Raw genomic sequence first — 20,955 nt, 5'->3', positions numbered from 1 at the left:
CTACAAAGTATTAAAGGTGGTGCCAATCTCCCACAGTCTAGGCACCTGTCCTATAAAGTATTAGACGTGGTGCCAATCTCCCACAGTCTAGGCCCCTGTCCTACAAAGTATTAGAGGTGTTGCCAATCTCCCACAGTCTAGGCCCCTGTCCTACAAAGTATTAGATGTGGTGCCAATCTCCCACAGTCTAGGCCCCTGTCCTACAAAGTATTAGACGTGGTGCCAATCTCCCATAGTCTAGGCACCTGTCCTACAAAGTATTAGATGTGGTGCCAATCTCCCACAGTCTAGGCCCCTGTCCTACAAAGTATCAGATGCGGTGCCAATCTCACACAGTCTAAACCCCTATCCTATAAAGTATTAGACGTGGTGCCAATCTCCCACAGTCTAGGCCCCTGTCCTATAAAGTATTAGATGTGGTGCAAATCTCCCACAGTCTAGGCCCCTGTCCTACAAAGTATTAGATGTGGTGCCAATCTCCCACAGTCTAGGCCCCTGTCCTATAAAGTATTAGACGTGGTGACAATCTCCCACAGTCTAGGCCCCTATCCTACAAAGTATTAGATGTGGTGCCAATCTCCCACAGTCTAGGCCCCTGTCCTACAAAGTATTAGACGTGGTGCCAATCTCCCACAGTCTAGGCCTTTTTCCTACAAAGTATTAGATGTGGTGCCAATCTCCCACAGTCTAGGCACCTGTCCTACAAAGTATTAGACGTGGTGCCAATCTCCCACAGTCTAGGCCTTTTTCCTACAAAGTATTAGATGTGGTGCCAATCTCCCACAGTCTAGGCCCCTGTCCTACAAAGTATTAGACGTGGTGCCAATCTCCCACAGTCTAGGCACCTGTCCTACAAAGTATTAGATGTGGTGCCAATCTCCCACAGTCTAGGCCCCTGTCCTACAAAGTATTAGATGCGGTGCCAATCTCACACAGTCTAAACCCCTATCCTACAAAGTATTAGACGTGGTGCCAATCTCCCACAGTCTAGGCCCCTGTCCTATAAAGTATTAGATGTGGTGCCAATCTCCCACAGTCTAGGCCCCTGTCCTACAAAGTATTAGATGTGGTGCCAATCTCCCACAGTCTAGGCCCCTGTCCTACAAAGTATTAGATGTGGTGCCAATCTCCCTTAAATCAAAGCAAACTAACATGTTACTTCCTGGTGCTGCTACTGGTGGATGTTAGTGATATATATTCTGTTATTTGTTTTAATGACTGTACACTGAGAAAGTGTACCCCAAAAGTTAGAAAGAAGAAACATTTGTCTAGGCAGAAAGTCCAAACTTAATGGTAAGTCAAACTGGGTAACTTCGTTCAGTGAGTTTATAAGATGGCGACTTATGGCGTGAGCATCAAAATGTGACATTCAAGTGACACTTTCATCTTATCAGCATCGATTAACATAAAATATGTGACAGTGAGTGAGTGAGTGGGGTTTAACGCCGCTTTTAACAGTATTCCAGTTATATCACGGCGTGTCAGCTTAATGTGGGAGGAAAGGCTGAAGTGATGCAGGCCTCAAGACGTTTACCACTTCGGTGAAACCCACGAGCACGGGTATGGTGCTGACAAACCTAGAAACATAATCGTGGCGAACCGGGATTCGAACCCACAATCATAGGTTTCTGGCGTGCCTAAGGGACTTAACTCTGCACAGCGAATCGTGGTCCCTTTTTAGCTATAAGAAAACATCATAATATTAATGTTAGTGTTCTTGTAGGGCTAGGGCACTCGGGGGCTCAGGGACTCGGGTCGGGTCGGGACAGTGAGTGAGTGAGTGGGGTTTAACGCCGCTTTTAACAGTATTCCAGTTATATCACGGCGTGTCAGCTTAATGTGGGAGGAAAGGCTGAAGTGATGCAGGCCTCAAGACGTTTACCACTTCGGTGAAACCCACGAGCACGGGTATGGTGCTGACAAACCTAGAAACATAATCGTGGCGAACCGGGATTCGAACCCACAATCATAGGTTTCTGGCGTGCCTAAGATGCAACTCTGAACAGCGAATCGCGGCGCCTTAGACGACTGGGCCTGGAAGGATGGACAGACCGCACCCATTCCTATATCCCCTTCCTACTTTGTGGGAAATACATAATTTCTAACCCTAGTAGAAATAAACAACATACAAATTTTCAACTGTGTGCCCAATGGCAGGCAAGTCACGACACTAACGTTTTGTTACAAAAGAAAAGACACAGGCACATTTAGCATATTAAGTATTTTTTCAGCATCAATATTTTGACATCACACTAAACCAGTGATATAAATCAACCATTCTTCTAAGAATGTATTCACATATGGATGATACAGTTAATAATCATGGACTGCCAGTAACTGTAGAGGTAGAAAGGAATATATCATAATATACAAAAAAAAGCTAAGTGTTTTTTACGATGTTATGTAAGTTTTCATTGGTTAGAACACTTGCTTGTTTCCCACTGGACCCAGATCAGAACCAACTTCATCATCCAAGCAGTTGCAAGATAGATGATTTTCTAAATATTACTAAATTTCCAATTTAGAAGCAAGAAAAGGAAACAAAAGATTGGAACCAATCCAAAACACTGATGTCTTCATTTATTTAAAAATTGACTTTCACTTTGTGAGGGACAAAGCGTATAAATATTAGTTTCACGACAAAGCTGTAGATCATGTCAACATTAAAACATTACTGGACCTTTAATGTCAAGTTTCAACTTCATTGTTTCATCGGTTTCGATTGTAGCCGATATTTACAAACAATGACAACAAAGGCAACATTGGCAATGACAAACATTCACTAGATCCATAAGTGCAGGGTCCGCTTGCACAAAGCGATCTTAGCGCTAAGACTGTCGTAAGCCATGTTAAAGTATGGGAGTTACGATCATGTTAGTGCTAAGATCGCTTTGTGCAAGTGGGGCCATGTGAACCTAACATTAAAGTATCTACGCCAAACCATAACATATGATATCATTAAAACTTACCTCATACTGTTTCTTTAATTTCACAAAATGAACAAATATCAAAGTTTTGAGTCAAATAACACGTCAAAATGGCAGCCAGAGCGGCCATATTTAAAATCAGATTTGAATTCAGTTGGCAGCCTTACGATCGTCAATGTAAACAAGTTTCTGCCTGACACGGAGGAATGACGATGGATGCCATTACATAACCTCACCTTGACCTTCGGTTGAGATGAGCTTATGAGCTGAAATCAAAGTTCAAGGCCAGACAAACATACAGAGGGTAGCTACGGTACAATGAACAAGCAATGAGGCAACTGATGTAATTTCCATTTACTTACAATTGTTACACTGCAGCATATCTTTTAAAAACTTTCAAGGCGAGAAATCTGAATTCCACAGTTCTGATTCAGAAGGGCAGCGAAAACTTGTCGACACAAAGCACTTAATTTATTTCACCCTTAAGGAGTGAGTGAGTGAGTGAATATGGTTTTACGCCGCTTTTAGCAATATTCCAGCAATATCACGGCGGGGGACACCAGAAATGGGCTTCACACATTGTACTCATGTCGGGAATCGAACCCGGGTCTTTGGCGTGACGAGCGAACGCTTTAACCACTAGGCTACCCGACCGCCCCTCACCCTAAGGGTGTCTACTAGGAGGTGTTAAGAGTATTCATTTTTTTCTAAAATAAGCATTATTAAAATGTCTATGATTTAATCTATGTGAAAGAAAGAGTGTTAGTGTTCATTGTATAGCTCGAGGCACCTTACTGCACCATACAACAGAAGAATACACGAAAGTCATTCACCATGTTATCAGTTTCGCATAAAAGAATAAATAATACAACCACATCTAAAATGTTTACCTATAAGAGTGAGTGAGTGAGTGAGTTGGGTTTAACGCCGCTTTTAACAGTATTCCAGTTATATCGCGGCGTGTCAGCTTAATTTTGGAGGAAAGCCCGAAGTGGCACTGGTCTCAGACGTTTACCACTTTGGTGAAGCCCACGAGCACGGGTATGGTGCTGACAAACCTAGAAACATAATCGGGGCGAACCGGGATTCGAACCCACAATCATATGTTTCTGGCGTGCCTAAGGGACTCAACTCTGCACAGCGAATCGTGGTCCCTTTTTAGCTATAAGAAAACATCATAATATTAATGTTAGTGTTCTTGTAGGGCTAGGGCACTCGGGGGCTCAGGGACTCGGGTCGGGTGGGTACTCAATAGGGCCAGGGTACCCACAGGTCTACCCGGACCCATGGTTAGTCACGTGATATATTGTTTAATCACAAAACTTATCTAGAACTCTGTGAACACACTACAAGTCACGAACGTTCACAATTCTTTAATCCTATATTCGTATCCCTCCGATGTTTGACTCCACTATGAACAGAATATATCACAGTTAATGTAATCTGTGAGAAAACCCAAAATGGTGCAGCATGGATGTGGTCCTCACAAACCGCTTTTAGCAATATTCCAGCAATATCACGCCTAGGGACACCAGAAATGGGCTTCACACATTGTACCCATGTCGGGAATCGAACCCAGGTCTTCGGCGTGACGAGCGAACGCTTTAACCACTAGGCTACTCGACCGCCTCCACCAAACAGAGATGCTTGAAATAAAACTACAAAATGCAAACAAATCACTTTTTTCCCCTATGAACAGTATATATCACAGTTAATTGTTATGTAATCTGTGAGAAAACCGAAAATGGTGCACACCAAGTAGTGAGCTGAGCTTAACGCCACTTTGAACAATGTTCAAGGTTATATCACAGCATGTCAGCTTAATGTGAGAGGAAACCCGAAGTGATGCAGGTCCCACAAACCAAGGATCATCAGAACAATTCATTTTAACCTATAATCAGTGTATCCTGGCACCACTAAGGGGCACAACTCTACATGGTGAATTCTGGTGCCTAATCAAGTAGGCTAGCTTGTTGCGAACTATGGATATTTTAGGCTTCAAAGAAACAGGGTTTCACTGAATTATCATGAATAATTGGATGGATTCTGCTTGACATAAAAAGCACCACTTTTTCTGAAATACCAGACTTCACAGACAGTACAAAATAAACCATGCAAATCGACATAAAAAAAAGAGAGAGATTTTTTGCAGCAAATTAAATCATATTGTTATTGGGTTATTTATCACTGGAGGATAAAGAAATCTTTATAATGCGAAATCCAGTTAATAAAGCATGTCTATTTTGAGATATCTGACTACAAAAATTTAACATACTGAAATAATCATGCTGACCGTGATTGCATCATAAATTGCACACTTACCTTGAAAACCTGTAAACATTTCAGAACACGACGTTAATTTCATCAGAGATTATTTACATTCCCATCGAACTGACAGCTTTTGATAAACATGCAGTCTCATTAAAATCAGATCTTAGTTCTCGCTACCGCTAAACAGAGATCTGAGGACATCCCATTACGGGTCACGTCAGACTGACCTTGCGCGAACTTTGACCGACCAATGGAATGACCAATCAGAAGCTTTTTCGTGCTTTACAGCACTAATTTCAAATTGGCGACTACGCTTCGAAACATATTTTGACAAATTCTCGATTACAGATTTGAAACCTGAACAAAAGAACATTCTGGAATGGCTAAAAGATGGTCTAGATTGTATGGATTCAGTCGTTAAACCCGTAACTATCGTTCGGAGTTTTCGAGGTTGCAAGATTAGAAATCACATTCCGACTGTCACTTTCATAATCTGGTAAGCGATGCTCTGATTGGTCGGATGAAAGTGTTCTGAAGTGACCCCTAATGGGATGTCCTCAGATCTTTGTTTAGCGGTAGCGAAAACTGAGGTCTGATTTTAATGAGATTGGACAAACATGTTTATTAAAGGCAACAGTGAAAATAACTGGTATTGATTTCTGACTTATATTAATAGAACTCATAGTTATAATAGCTTTGTTTGCTTGTTTGTTTGTTGTTTAACATCACACTCAGCAATATTCCAGCAATACGACGGCGGTCTGTAAATAATCGAGTCTGGACCAGACAATCCAGCAATTGACATCCACGCAACTGGGATATGATGACATGCATCAACCAAGTCAGTGAGTCTGACCACCCGATCCTGTTAGTCAGCTCTTACGACAAGCATAGTCACCTTTTACGGCAAGCATGGGTTGCTGAAAACCTATTCTATCCTTGGATCTTCACAGTCTAATGATTTCTGACTTACATTAATAGAATTCATGGTTTTCTATGCATGAATAGAAGTAAACAAAAAACATCTTTCAGATAGCAGAATTGTTATTGATATACCGTATTCGACGTAATACGCGCCCATGGCGCTCTAAAAATTATAAATAAGGAGCTCTTATTAGAATGGTATTTTGGTGAGAGAAAAAAACAAAGTTGAAAGATAAATTTCGTGGTTTATGCTGACAGCCTGAAAATGTTTGTATGTATACAACAGATATATCTTTCCAGAATTTAATTGCCCATAATTAAGGGTGCATATAACACACGAGTGTGTATTATACACGAATAAATAAGTCTTGTGTACATTGATCAATCGGAAGGGGTGCTAACTGGGATTGTTCATGAGCCAATATATCAACAAATATCGCCGTGGGCGCATATTAGAGAAGGGCGCTTATTACGTCGAATACGGTAATAGATTTTGAATAAATACACTCATTTTCTCTTGCTTATTAGGGAAACTGAACTCCAGAACTGGACAAAACACAATATTAACTGCTTTAGCCAACAGTAAACATGGTACAAGACTTTCAGGATAAAACTACCAGGTAACTATGGTAACATCATGCAAATTGAAATTTTGGAATTGCTTTTAATTGATAACTACCAGGAACTAAGATAAGACTCAACTTACATCAAAGCAATAGTCATCTGCCCATTGCATATTTTGTAATTATTTTTGTTCCATTTTCATTTAATGAATTCTTAACTCTCTCTTAGAACTTCACTACACAAATATTAATAACAAAATGTTAACCTAACAAGATGTCTATACACCATGTATACTGTAAATCTTGAAACTGATGCGAGCGTGAATTAAATGCGAAAAATGACAGTGGTCTTTGTCCGCATTAAGAAACTTCGCAGTTCTTTCTCCAAAATGACTATCAACAATCTGCAGACTTTTGAGAGGGGAAATACCAACTTGAATATAGACACAAACACGGTTTATTGAGCAGCAGTTGTAACAAGTACATAACAATGTCATTTAAAGAATAGGAATTGCACAATAGGTATCTGGTGCATTATCACTGCTGGGGTCAAGAGTTCTACCCACTCGTGTCAAACTAAGCATCACTGACCACTCCAATCAGTGAACTGTTTTTGGTTCAATTATTTTATTGCCTTTGAACTTCCTTAATGTCAGTCAACAGAATAAACATATAAACTGTGTGTTGTGTTTAGGAAAACACTGTTTATTGTTAGTACAGAAGTTCTTTACTCAGCGCTAATAAGCGTTTCTATTTGCTGTTTGATTGGATTAGGGTAAGGATATGCATCATTCCACTAGGGATGGGGTGGGGGAGTCGCATTGATTTTGAGTCGGATTTTTGGCTAGGGGTCAGCAGTCGTATTAATTTGGAAACGCTTTAATTTCAAGATTTACAGTAATTCAATACCACAACACATCTATTCTAAATAACCTCTAAATAAGCTACACGATTTCCCAAACTGCTCACCGCAAATCTAACATACCTTGAAACCAAAAAGCATTCGCCCAGTACAACACAGCTCAACCTACCTACGGGGGTCTCGGGTACAGTCGGGGTGATCTCGGAAGGCTTCAGGTTGGTTGCTAGTGGGGTGGAGGCCCCGTTGACTATCACCTGACCAAGGTAGTACAGGAGTTTCTGGGCTCGGTTCTGGCTCGGGTAGAAACTGAACAGTTGTGGGTTTTCGTCGATGAAGTATGTGTCGAGGACACCAGTGAGGAATTCCTGATTCTCTAACACATTCAGCAGGAACGGAATGTTGGTCTGAAACACAAGCAAGGGAGCTAACTCTTACCATCCAATATGGTGTACCCTTCTCCCATATATCATCTCCCCTGTCAACTGTGAGTGAGTGAGTACGTTTTTACGCCGCTTTTAGCAATATTCCAGCAAAATAACGGCTAGGGACACCAGAAATGGGCTTCACACATTGTACCCATGTCGGGAATCAAACCCGGGTATTTGGCGTGACGAGCGAACGCTTTAACCACTAGGCTACCCGACCGCCCCCACCCATCAGAGATGCTTGAAATAAAACTACAGTATGCAAACAAATCACTTTTTTCCTACAGATTTCATTTAAAAATTCTGAAAAACAGACACTTTACAAATTAATCATTTAACTTTGAATGTATTTTATCCAATGAACAGACATCAATTCAAAATTATAACAAACAAGTCAGTTTTATTCATAATCTAGATGTAGATATTTTTTTATTTGTATTCTTATCCTGCATAACTACGTATTCATAATGCTACGCATGTCTTGCCTGTGATCATACCCAAATTGTATCAATTGGATGAACCAATTATACATTCAGGAACCTAAGACTAAAGACAAACAATAGCCTCACATAGTCCTTCCTTAATTTATCTACTTCTTATCTGCTTATGAATATGTAATGTATACAATTCTCGGTATCACCATGTTAATAAATTATTGTTCAGCTGCGTTCAGAAGCACAAAAATTAATGATCTATATGAAGGCGTTGCTCACAGGATGAATGTCAGACGGACAACTCACCTTGACTCCACGAATACGGAACTCTTTGAGAGCTCGTAACATCTTGGAACATGCGGATGGGTGGTCTCGAGCCTGGGCAATGACCTTGACCAGCAGAGAGTCGTAATAGGGGGAGATAATTGCTCCTGCAAAAGCCGACGCACTGTCTAGACGGATCCCCATACCCTCTCCACTCCGGAATACCTACACAGAAATGTGACATGATAATACAGTGGACAGAGTTCCAGTTGGCTTTTGAAACTGCCAGTCAGGCAACTCTAAAACTAACCATTCCCCCTAATTATTTCAACAAATCCAAAATCACATGGAAAGTACTTGGTTTGAATTCATTCAACATCATGTTCAATGCAATGACGTCATCTCTGAAGTAACTTTGATCTACACGTCATTCACACAAAGTTCAGTCACAATTTTCTATTAGATTTTTTTATAACATTTCGAGACCAGTCGCAGCAAATATATATTTATCCTCGAAGCAAAGTGAAATGTTATTTCCTTGCACTAAAAATAGACAAGGGGATGGTAACAGACAAGCTTGAAAAAAATATACTAATATGAATATCGCTGATGTTTTGTTCAACAACAAAGACTTATAAGGTACTTTATTTGCTGGTCCACAGGGACTGGCAGTCAATACTCGGGACAGGACCAAGCAATCCTGTGAATAATATTATGAGCAACAGCCCACATCATTAAAGTACGATGACATCAAATCTACCAGTCACTGAATCTAACCACCCATTCCATTAGTGAGTGAGTAAGTTGGGTTTAACACCGCTTTTAACAATATTCCAGTTATAACACGGCGTGTCAGCTTAATGTGGGAGGAAAGCCCCAAGTGATACAGGTCTCAGACGTTTACCACTTCGGTGAAACCCACGAGCACGGGTATGGTGCTGACAAACCTAGAAACATAATTGGGGCGAATCGGGATTTGAACCTACAATCATAGGTTTCTGGCGTGCCCAAGGGACGCAACTCTGCACAGCGAATCGCGGGGCCTTAGACAACTGGGCCACCCGTGCCCCCTCCCTCCCCCCCCTCCCCCCTTCCATTAAGCCGCCTAGTCTCACTACAAGGGTATAGAGGACCTAGTCCAACCCAGAATCCCTATGGGCAGCTCTAAAATGGGGCACTCTACAGATGTACAAAGACAGGTACCCACCTCAATCCTGCCTGTGTCTGGCTGGAAGCCGCGGGCAGGATCCTCCGTGGTCATCCGACACTGAATGGCTGCTCCGTTGAGTCGGATGTCCTCCTGGTTGAGGCCGAGCTCTGGGAGAGACTTGCCCTCAGAGATTCTGATCTGGGACTGAACCAGGTCGATCCTGGGGGGAGAGAGCGGACAATGAGCCACACCCATAAACTATGTTGTAGGTCATCATTGTACAGCATTCAGAATTTGACAACTATCTGCCACGTGGATACGATAAAAAAAACAGGTGACTGAAGGGTTTTGTTGTTGTCATTATTATGATCAGCAATAGAAACTAACATTTGTTTATTTGTTGTCTAACGCCGCACTCAGCAATATTCCAGCTATATGATGGCGGTCTGTAAATAATCGAGTCTGAACCAGACAATCCAGTGATTAATGTCATGAACATCGATCCACGCAATTGGGATCGATGACATGCATCAACCAAGTCAGCGAGCCTGACCACCCGATCCCGTTAGTCGCCTTTCACGACATGTACGACAAGTATGGTCGCCTTTTACAGCAAGCATGGGTTGCTGAAGACCTATTCTACTCGGATCTTCACAGGTCAACTTTAGTCAACTAGTTCTTATAATGGTAACATATAGCAAAACCCTTAAGAAGTGCAAATGTCTCTAGTCCTTAGGATACCTTAACCACTGGGCAGTTTGGCAAGGACTATAGGACAAGTGCCTATTTCAGTGCCTAACGCTGATGGTGAATACATGACCTGTGCTATACTCTCTGACACTACCCAGATATGAAATACAATCCACCTCTACAGACATGGAAATAAACCACTGGAAACTGCTAATGAAATTTAATCTGTGCATTTTAATGAATATAATAAAAAGGTTTTTTTCACAGAAAATTTGTTTTGAAATATTTTATCTCTATTCACAATGTGACATTCGATTTAGTGAGAGAGTTGGGTTTAATGCTGTTTTGAACAGTATTCCAGTTATAATACGGCGTGTCAGCTTAATGTGGGAGGAAAGCCCGAAGTGATGCAGGTCTCAGACGTTTACCACTTTGGTGAAACCTACGAGCACGGGTATGGTGCTGACAAATCTAGAAACTTAATCGGGCCGAACTAGGATTCGAACCCACAACCATAGGTTTCTGGCGTGCCCAAGGGACGCAACGATCAAGTGTGGTATCTTAGACGACCGAGCCACCCTTGCCCCATGTAACTTTCGAAGGTTATACCATCATCAGTTTCTTTCTCAACATTTACAAAGAGGAGAGTTCTGATTGGTGTATCTTCACAACATGTATGAGAGGAGAGTTCTGATTGATGTATCTTCACAACATGTATGAGAGGAGAGTTCTGATTGGTGTATCTTCACAACATGTATGAGAGGACAGTTCTGATTGGTGTATCTTCACAACATGTATGAGAGGAGAGTTCTGATTGGTGTATCTTCACAACATGTATGAGAGGAGAGTTCTGATTGGTGAATCTTCACAACATGTATGAGAGGAGAGTTCTGATTGGTGTATCTTCACAACATGTATGAGAGGAGAGTTCTGATTGGTGTATCTTCACAACAAGTATGAGAGGAGAGCTGAGATTGGCTCAGTGATCTACACCCAGAATCCCAAAGGGACACAGCATTAAACCCAGGAACACATCAGACCTACATATAAGCTGCATATTGCGTAAAATACTCCCAAAAAATTAATCAAAACCCAATTACTTTCAACTAACTTGCGTACAGAAACACATGCATTAAATGAAAAACTTAATTGTTTGAAAACAGCACACGTAAATACCCAATGAAGCTTTTTCAACATGCGTACAACACAATTATGAACCAATTTACTTTCCGAGTCAAGCCTATATTTAAAACCGTTATATACAGCTAAAACATTATTTCATTTTTTTCTAAATCTCAAAATGTTTAATCATTTTGGGAAAAAACCAATAGAGTGATGAATAGATGAGTGAAAAAATATTGGTTACCCAATGAAAACTGTAATAACACAATTAAAATAGAAACCTTTGAGTAAAAACTCAATTGCTCAAAAGGTTATCTGGAGGAGATATCTTGTGTACATGCATGTTTCTAATGCAATGAGGCCATCAAAAATTACCGGTAATTGCTAGATTATCATCCACTTTTTTTCAAAAGTGGGGAGGGAGGCTTTTTATTTTTTATTTTTTGTTATCTATAAAAGTCGTCAAGTTGAAGACTGAACAATAGATGACTGAAATAACAAATTATTATCAAAATAGCGAGCACCATCTTGACAGCCTACAGCAAGCGGACGATAGGCAGGCGTGCACCGAGAGTCGGTTGTAGACCAGTTTACAGCATGTCGTAAACATGAAAAGGTCGTTTCAAAGCTGATGTTGTTACATTGCTTTAAACATTTCACTGGGGCAAATAAAATTTATTTGTCGGGCGGTGGGGGGGGGGGTTAGTCGTAAGTCCGGCAGGGATGATAATCCAGCAATTTAATTATTATGGCCTTAATAACACACAAACATATGAAGCATGCAGCATCTCATCCCAACATAAACACAGCCTCCCTACCCTGTAACTTCCTCCGTCACCGTGTGTTCCACCTGCAGACGAGCGTTCACTTCGATGAAGTAGTAATGGCCATTTTTGTCCAAAAGAAACTCAACCGTCCCTGCATTCTCGTAGCCAACATGGCGGGCCAGTTTCACAGCGTCCGCAGTCATGCTGTCACGCAGGTGTTGCGGCAAATGGGGTGCAGGCGCTATCTCTACCACCTTCTGATGACGTCGCTGCACGGAGCAGTCTCGCTCGTACAGGTGGATCACATTCCCGTGGCCATCACCTGGAGAAGTTGTGCAGTTCTTAGACCCGAAGACCATAATTTGACCATTTTGTTGACCACCATCAAAATATCGACCAACACATTATAGATGCTGCTGAAAATACCGTATTCGACGTAAGAAGCGCCCAGGGCGCTCTCAAAATTAGGAATAGGGGGCTCTTATTAGAATATTATTTTGGTGAAAAAAACAGAGTTGAAAGATAAATTTCGTAGTTTATGCTGACAGCCTGAAATGTTTACGTACGACAGATATATTTTTCCAGAATTAAATTCCCCATAATTAAGGGGAGTGTGTATTATACGCGAATAAATAAGCCTTGTGTACATTGGTCAATTGGAAGGGGTGCTAATTCGGATTGTTCACTAGCCAATATATTAGCAAATATCGCCATGGGCGCTTATTACGTCGAATACGGTACTCTATCTCTATTCTAAATATTTGATATTTAACAATGTGATTATTCTTACATATTTATGATCATGTTAAATTTGTTGACAAACTCTTTTTTCCTTACAGTCTCTTTCGGGAGAGAACTTTACATGCCTTTAATATCTTAAAATGGATACCAAGCACTTTTTTTTGCAAGCAGACAAAACATATTTGTACTGTCCAAGCCAGAGACTGTCACAGTTGTTCCTGAGGTTTCAAATCAATCCAATCAATTATTCTTATTTGGCATTTCTTGCTGTTTATTTCCCAGAAGTGACAGATCACCTGACAAGAGGAAGTATGTTGGTGAGAGAAATAAACACTATTATAATGATTATTCAAAGAAAGTTTGCGGTAAACCTGCTTTGCAAATCCTGCAATTGATCGAAATCTGCACAGAATTTACAAACCTGACGTCGATTTCGTTACTCGATTTTGATTGAACTATGCATAGACTCGTTAGTCCAGCCAAAATGTAACTCCATAATTCCAGCCTATGTCGTCAAGGATGGAAACTGGACTTATTAACTCCCTTGCCTTGAGAAGACGTTGTAAAGCTAGTCACAACACTACTACAGTTGCTCTAGATCCACTCTTCCCGAGGCAAGTGAGTTAACTGACTGTAAAAGTTTCCAGTTTGCACCCTTGCCGAACTAGGCTGGTATTATGGAGTTACATTTTGGCTGGACTAACGAGTCTATGCATAGTCCAATCAAAATCGCGCACTGAAATCGAAATCGGGTTCGTAAAGTGTCATGCAGATTTCTGTCGACTGCAGGATTTGCAAAGCATGTGCACCACTAACTTCTAAATTTGTTCATGCTTTTAATCAAGGTGCTCACGTGATTTGATGCACTTCGCGATGTAAGACTCGTTTTAACACAATATCGGGAAGATGGGCTTATGCACGACATACCTAAGATTTGGACTTCTATGTGTCTTGGCCTCTCGATAAACTTCTCCAGGAAGAGTTCTCCATTCCCAAACGCTGACAATGCTTCGGAGTATGCTCTGTCAAAGCTCTCCTCAACGTCCTGCATTAAGACAAACACATATCCATAAGGAAATGACATTGTCAGCATTGTCACAAATAAAACTATACAGATAAAACAGATTTGATAACATTCTGAAACATGTTTGATTGGTCTTTAACAGGAGCATAGCTAGGGTAAATAACCATGTAAACAATCATATTCCAGTACTTATTTTTCTTAAACACTCATTACGCTATCAAACACAAGCAGGCCTGTGCAACACATCGAAAACAGATATCACGATCTATCCTTACCATCCTCTGAACATTACACATTTTAAGTATAAAACAGTTTGATTATTGTGATCAAACACAGATATCTTCATAAAATATAGATTATCAGTGCAAGAGAATAACCACTTGAGATTATCCATGGAAACAGATTCCATTTGGCGTTAAGTCAAATTAGCTGTGAAAATTAACTGAATTGACCACTGAAAATCATTTGACACCAGGTGTTCGTAAAAAGGGTAAAAGAAATGTAAAAAGCAAACAACATCGAATCAACTCAATGACAATTTTGTCACTGGTAGGCGGGTCAAAATTTTAATTATCAAAAGATCATGTAACTGTAACAAACGACTGAAAGAGGTGGAAGGCACTAAAGCACTTTTTTTTTCTTCTTTTTTTTTCAATGATTTCAAAGTGAAAGCACTTGCTTTTTGTGCTGGTAGCTACGCAACTGTTAACTGCCAATTTTAAAAGGTCAATTAACAAGTCAAAAACAATTATCAGACAATTTGCAAATTTCCTCAGAATTTGAAGCCAAGATTTACATTCTCCTGTCCAACAGTTTGGGAGATGTCCACATATGTTGATGCAGGTGACACCAGACAGACAAACCAGGTACTCATTTGGCCCTACAAATTCCCAATCTCATTAAAATCAGATCTTAGTTTTCGCTACTGCTAAACAAAGATCTGAGGACATCCTATTACGGGTCATGTCATAACGAACTTTCGCAAATTTTGACCGACCAATGAAATGACTGACAAGAAATCAACATTGGCCAATCAGAAGGCAGCTTTCTCGAGCTTTACGATACTAGTTTCAAACTGGCGACTACTCTTCGAAACATAATTTGACGTATTCTCGATTAAAAATTTTAAAACTGATAAGAAGAACATTCTGGAATGGCTTATAGATGGCCTAGATTGTATGGATATAATCATAAAACCCGTAACTGTTGTTCGGAATACCCCGTGTTAAACATATCGTGGTTGCATGATTAGAAAACACATTCCGACTGTCACTTTCATGATCTGGTAAGCGACGCTCAGATTAGTTGGATGAAGGGTCGTTCTGACATGACCCGTAATGGGATGTCCTCAGATCTTTGTTTAGCGATAGAGAGAACTAAGATCTGATTTTAATGAGATAGTACAAATTCTGTTACCACATTCGGCATACAAACCTCAATATTCTTGACAACCCTCATTCCACGTCCACCTCCACCGTAGGCTGCCTTGAAAATAACAGGAAGCCCATACTGCTCACAGAACTCGAGAGCATCCTTGGCCGACGCTACTGGGCCTGGCGTTCCTGGCACTACTTGGACGCCTACAAGCAGAAATATCGGACCTCATGATTCTGGCATTCTGATTGGCAAGGCACAATCGTTAAACACCCCGTATAAGTTGGCTGGCAAGCTTAAACATCATTTATTTATTTATTTATTTATTTATTTATTTATTTATTTATTTATTTATTTATTTATTTATTTATTTATTTATTTATTTATTTATTTATTTATTTATTTATTTATTTATTTATTTATTTATTAAGAGTGCTTTGTTTTAATCTATACATGTTTCATACATGTTAATGACTTTAGTGTCTCATAGGTCATACTGGCCGGCCATTGTACACATCTACCCGAACTACGTAGCAATTCTATGCTGAACAATGTGCGACACTCTAATAAAAGTTCTTCTTCTTCTTCCACTGTGAAAGCCACCCCGCCACTTGTTTCCCAGACTACCCATAATCCATCTGTCATGTTATTAGCCAATAGGAATCCACGAGGATAGCTCACCTGCTTCCATGGCTGCTTGTCTGGCCTCGACCTTGTCTCCCATTTTCCTCACCACTTCCGATGAGGGTCCGACAAACTTGATCCCGACATCGTTACATGCCTTGGCGAAGTCGGCTCTCTCCGACAGAAACCCATATCCTGGGTGTATTGCATCTACATCATTTTCCTGTTTAACAGAAACATAACACTTAAAATCTGCTCTATATACTGAAAGCTTACATATTAGCTATGTATTCAGTAACAGAGCACTAAAGTACTGTCGGAAATGCTAGAAAAGTGCTTTCCAGGCTTTATTTAATAAATACCAATCATAGGGCTGTGAAAACAGCATATATCAACATAACGCAAATCTACCTAATCTAGCCTATCCTAATTGACACTGAAAATGGCCTGTACCTTAAGGTAACTGCTATTGAACTAACCTGGGTGATGCTGTAGAACTCACCTAAATGATGGTGATGAACAAACCTGGGTGATGGAGTTGAACTAACCTGGGTGACGATGTTGAACTTACCTGGGTGACGATGTTGAACTAACCTGGGTGACGATGTCGAACTAACCTGAGCGACAGTGATGAACTAACCTGAGCGACGGTGATGAACTAACCTGAGCGACGGTGATGAACTAACCTGAGCGACGGTGATGAACTAACCTGAGCAACGGTGATGAACTAACCTGAGCGACGGTGATGAACTAACCTGAGTGATGGTGATGAACTAACCTGAGCGACGGTGATGAACTAACCTGAGCGATGGTGATGAACTAACCTGAGCGACGGTGATGATTTCTGGGATGTTGAGGTAAGCTGCTACAGGAGGGAGGCCCTTGCCGATGAAGTAGGACTCGTCTGCCTTCTGACGATGCATGTGCATCTTGTCCTGTTCGGAGTAGATTGCCACCGTACGGATGTTCATTTCTGTACATGCTCGGAACACTCGGATAGCAATCTCACCTTTAATAAAACAGCAAAATATCATGTATACATCATGTCAAAGCTGTACATAACATAGGCTGCTGTCATGAACATTATGATTATCATGATTATAGCTACCACTGGTACTAACCCTGTTCCTATGACAACAGCTCCTTTCTTTGGCTGTTAACACAGTCTTCACTCCCATCAATAGGGCAACAATTTAGTCAATATCCATAGCTAATGTTATGATTAGAAACAAACCAAATCAAGATTTTGTAAGAATGACTAACAAGCATGAGATACTCATATCCCCCACCAATATTACACGTCCAGTTCTGCCATTTTTAGTCTAAGTCAAAGTCGTTGCTATGGAAACTCGAAAAATAAAAAAATTTAAAATCCCAAACTATCAAAAGGCACCAGTTCACCACTAGACCTATCTGTGTGCCAAGTTTGGTTAAGATATCTCTCATGTTTTTTTAGTTCTGCTCCAGAAACAAAACTTGACACACGGACAGACAGAAAGACGGATGGACAGCACCCATTCCTATATCCCCCTTCCACTTTGTGGGTGGGGGTAAATATTGAGCATTTGAGCTGGGTTTCACAAACATTCAACACTATTGAAGAGTATTTCAGTTATATCACAGCATGGTAGCATGGGCGGAGAGCTCAAAGTGATGCTGGTCTTAGATGGGTACAACTTGGTGAAACCAACAAGCATTTAGGTGATGCTGACAAACCAAGACTCCTAATCAATCTGGGATTCAAACCCACTTTCAGTGGATCCTCGCATGGCTGACCTTACAACTTCAATGAACTTACAGGGGCACGGGTGTCCCAGTCGTCTAAGGCACTGCGATTGGCTGTGCAGAGTTGCCTCCCTTGGGCAAGCCAGAAACCTATGATTGTAGGTATGTATTCCAGTTACATCACGACGTGTCAGCTTAATGTGGGAGGAAAGCCCAAAGTTATGCAGGTCTCAGATGTTTACCACTTTGGTGAAACCCACCAGCACGGGTATGGTGCTGACAAACCTAGAAACATAATCGGGGCGAACCGGGATTCGAACCCACAATCATAGGTTTCTGGCGTGCCCAAGGGAGGCAACTCTGCACAGCGAATCGCGGCTCCTTAGACGACTGGGCCACCCGTGCCCCCGGGTCTCCATGACAAGCCAACGCTTTAACCACTAGGCTACCCAACAGCCCCTGCAATGTGATAGACCACTGTGGTCTGGGACTACTTGTTGTGTAAGGGTCAAGACTCACCTCTGTTAGCCACCATAAGTTTCTTGATGGGCTGGACTGTGCCCGATTCGCCTGCTGTGTAGTATCGGAGGGCCTGGGGCTGTGTGGCCTTGAGAGGACTTGACTGAGTCACGCGGGTCAGCTGACCAGCCGCCTGGCAGATCTGACTGGCTCGGGCCTTGAGCCGCAGCATTGTGAGTTAGTGTGGAAACTGTACCTGCAGACAACATCACACGTCATGTCACATGTGTAGTATGGGTGAAACGATACAGCAAGATCGCGATATGATATGTATCCTGATACGCATATTTACTGGGGGTGTCTTTCAAATATTGCCAAAAGTGTAGTAATTTGCTACTAAGTATACTACTAAAATGGCTGCTACGAACATGTCTACAGCTAGCTTTTCCTTTTGAACCTTCTTTGAAACATTTATTGTCAAGAAGTTTCCATGCAATTGGAGGAAAACATGCGTATCAATATATGTATCATATCATCTCCCATGCATCGTGATATGTATCATATCATGACCTTGCTGTATCGTTTCAATATTTACATCAAAACTGCGTGGAAACTAGTTGACGAGAAATATTTCAAGCCGGTTCAAAAGGTTAAGCTAGCTGTAGACACATGTTCATAGCAGCTATTTTCAGTAGTGAACTTGAAACCCTAATTACAACACATTTCGTGATATTTGACTGACAAAAATACTGGCTGTCATTAAAAGTCAATTTATAATTCATTATTGCCATGATTGATAAAATAAGGCATACCTAACCATGCTAAGACGCAATTTTGCATTTAATCTTTGGTATTAAAATATAATGAGATATATATCCATGATAATCAGGTGTTCCCTATCTGGGACACTTCTTACCTCCCCTGGCTGAGTGTTCTAAAAAGAGTGAGTGAGTTTGGTTTAACGCCGCTTTTAACAGTGTTCCAGTTATATCACGGCGTGTCAGCTTAATGTGGGAGGAAAGCCCGAAGTGATGCAGGTCTTAGACGTTTACCACTTCGGTAAAACCCACGAGCATGGGTATGGTGCTGACAAACCTAGAAACATAATCGGGGCGAACCGGGATTCGAACCCACAATCAGAGGTTTCTGGCGTGCCCAAGGGACACAATTCTGCACAGCGAATTGCGGCGCCTAAGACGACTGGGCCACCCGTGGCCCCGTTCTAAAAAGAAGCGGTTCTATTACATGCGGTCCTTGAGGTTTGCTCCGGTAGTATTTGAATATTTAGGCACCCTACATATTTAATGTCCTGTTTCATAAATTCACATCACCTCCAGCTCAAGAACTTGATAACACATACTGAGGTTTGTAAGTGGAGCTAGCTTTCTGAGCTTAGCAGCCAGAGCTGAGATTCCCTTGTGTAAAATTTGCAAAAATCAATGCTGAGAATAATGTTTTCAATGTTGACAGAAATAGACGATTGAGAGTGACGTAAATCTCACGAACATCGTGACACACATTAATGCCCTGATATTGATCGTAAGTTTACGGTGTCATTTACAATGTTAATGTCTGGCCGACCCTTCGAGGTGCACTATTGACCGATCCATTTACTCATTAAAGTGGAATAATTGTAATGGCAATGTAAAGCAAAGACGGAAATGTTCATTTCCACAAAGTTCAAACAATACTTAATGGTGCAGGTGCCCCGGTCATGTGGAATGCATTGTTGAGAATTTGTTAAATGACTTGTGGGAGATATTTGATCAAGTTAACAGACCGGATACTATGGCTAGATATTGCATTTAATACTGTCATACACACTGATAGAGAAACAGATGGCTCAGCAGAATCTGTCACAAAAACAACTGGGGTACCGTTATACAGTGTATCGCAGAGCTACAGATAAGCAGCATATTTGCGTCAAATACCCCCCAAAAAATATTCAAAACCTAACTACTTTCAATTAACTTGGGTACAGAAATGCATGCATTAAATGAAAAATTAAATGTATAAAAACAGCTCACGTAAATACCCAATGAAACATTTCCGAAACACAATTACAAGCTAATTTACTTTCCGAGTAAAGCCTATATATTTGGAACAGTTATATACAACTAAAAGATAATTTCATTTTTTGTAAATCTTAAAATGTTCACTAACTTTTGGAAAAACCCAATAGAATGATGAATAGAGGAGTGAAGAAATATTGGTTACCCAATGAAAAATGTAATAACCCAATTAAAAAAGAAACCCTAGAGTAAAATCTCAATTGCTCAAAAAGTTATCTGGCGCTCTGTATCATATGTCCTTTCTATAATGATACACATCTACAACATGACGTCACCCATTCCACTACAGAATTTCCCTTGCTCATGCGCTTGAAATCATTCAAAATACCTCTGCTGAACGCAAAACCAGCGTAGAGCTTCACAAGCAAAATTGTGGCCTTGACCTAGCGAGCCCTCAATATATATAATCAAATCAAAGGAATGTAACATTTGAAATTTCAGCTGAAAAACTCCTGCTAGTAGGCTTTCCTTCTGCTTGTATTTGATGTGACATGTTCAACATGCTATGTAGTTGTAGTCGAGCTTATTCCAATCATG

At 40.8% G+C, this 20,955-nt stretch overlaps 1 protein-coding gene across 3 annotated transcripts in view; it reads right to left on the bottom strand.

Moving 5' to 3' along the window:
• The window catches only part of LOC124132385 (pyruvate carboxylase, mitochondrial-like), a 60,438-nt gene that overhangs the window by 23,594 nt on the left and 15,889 nt on the right, over positions 1-20,955 (bottom strand). For 2 of the 3 annotated variants that reach the window (XM_048403274.1, XM_048403273.1), the window contains exons 2-11: positions 18,407-18,602; positions 16,987-17,171; positions 16,220-16,385; positions 15,599-15,744; positions 14,068-14,185; positions 12,451-12,721; positions 9,878-10,040; positions 8,713-8,895; positions 7,717-7,951; positions 5,250-5,258 (exon numbers count right to left, since the gene is read on the bottom strand). In XM_048403274.1, the coding sequence (XP_048259231.1) occupies positions 5,250-5,258; positions 7,717-7,951; positions 8,713-8,895; positions 9,878-10,040; positions 12,451-12,721; positions 14,068-14,185; positions 15,599-15,744; positions 16,220-16,385; positions 16,987-17,171; positions 18,407-18,578 (1,648 nt within the window). In that variant the 5' untranslated portion in view covers positions 18,579-18,602. The remainder of the gene's footprint in view (positions 1-5,249; positions 5,259-7,716; positions 7,952-8,712; positions 8,896-9,877; positions 10,041-12,450; positions 12,722-14,067; positions 14,186-15,598; positions 15,745-16,219; positions 16,386-16,986; positions 17,172-18,406; positions 18,603-20,955) is intronic. The other variant, XM_048403275.1, reaches the window with a different exon arrangement.

The sequence above is a fragment of the Haliotis rufescens genome, unplaced genomic scaffold (assembly GCF_023055435.1).
Source record: "Haliotis rufescens isolate VD_foot unplaced genomic scaffold, xgHalRufe1.0.p SCAF_3, whole genome shotgun sequence".
Classification (NCBI taxonomy): domain Eukaryota; kingdom Metazoa; phylum Mollusca; class Gastropoda; order Lepetellida; family Haliotidae; genus Haliotis; species Haliotis rufescens.
This window is presented reverse-complemented; position numbering and strand designations above follow the sequence as displayed.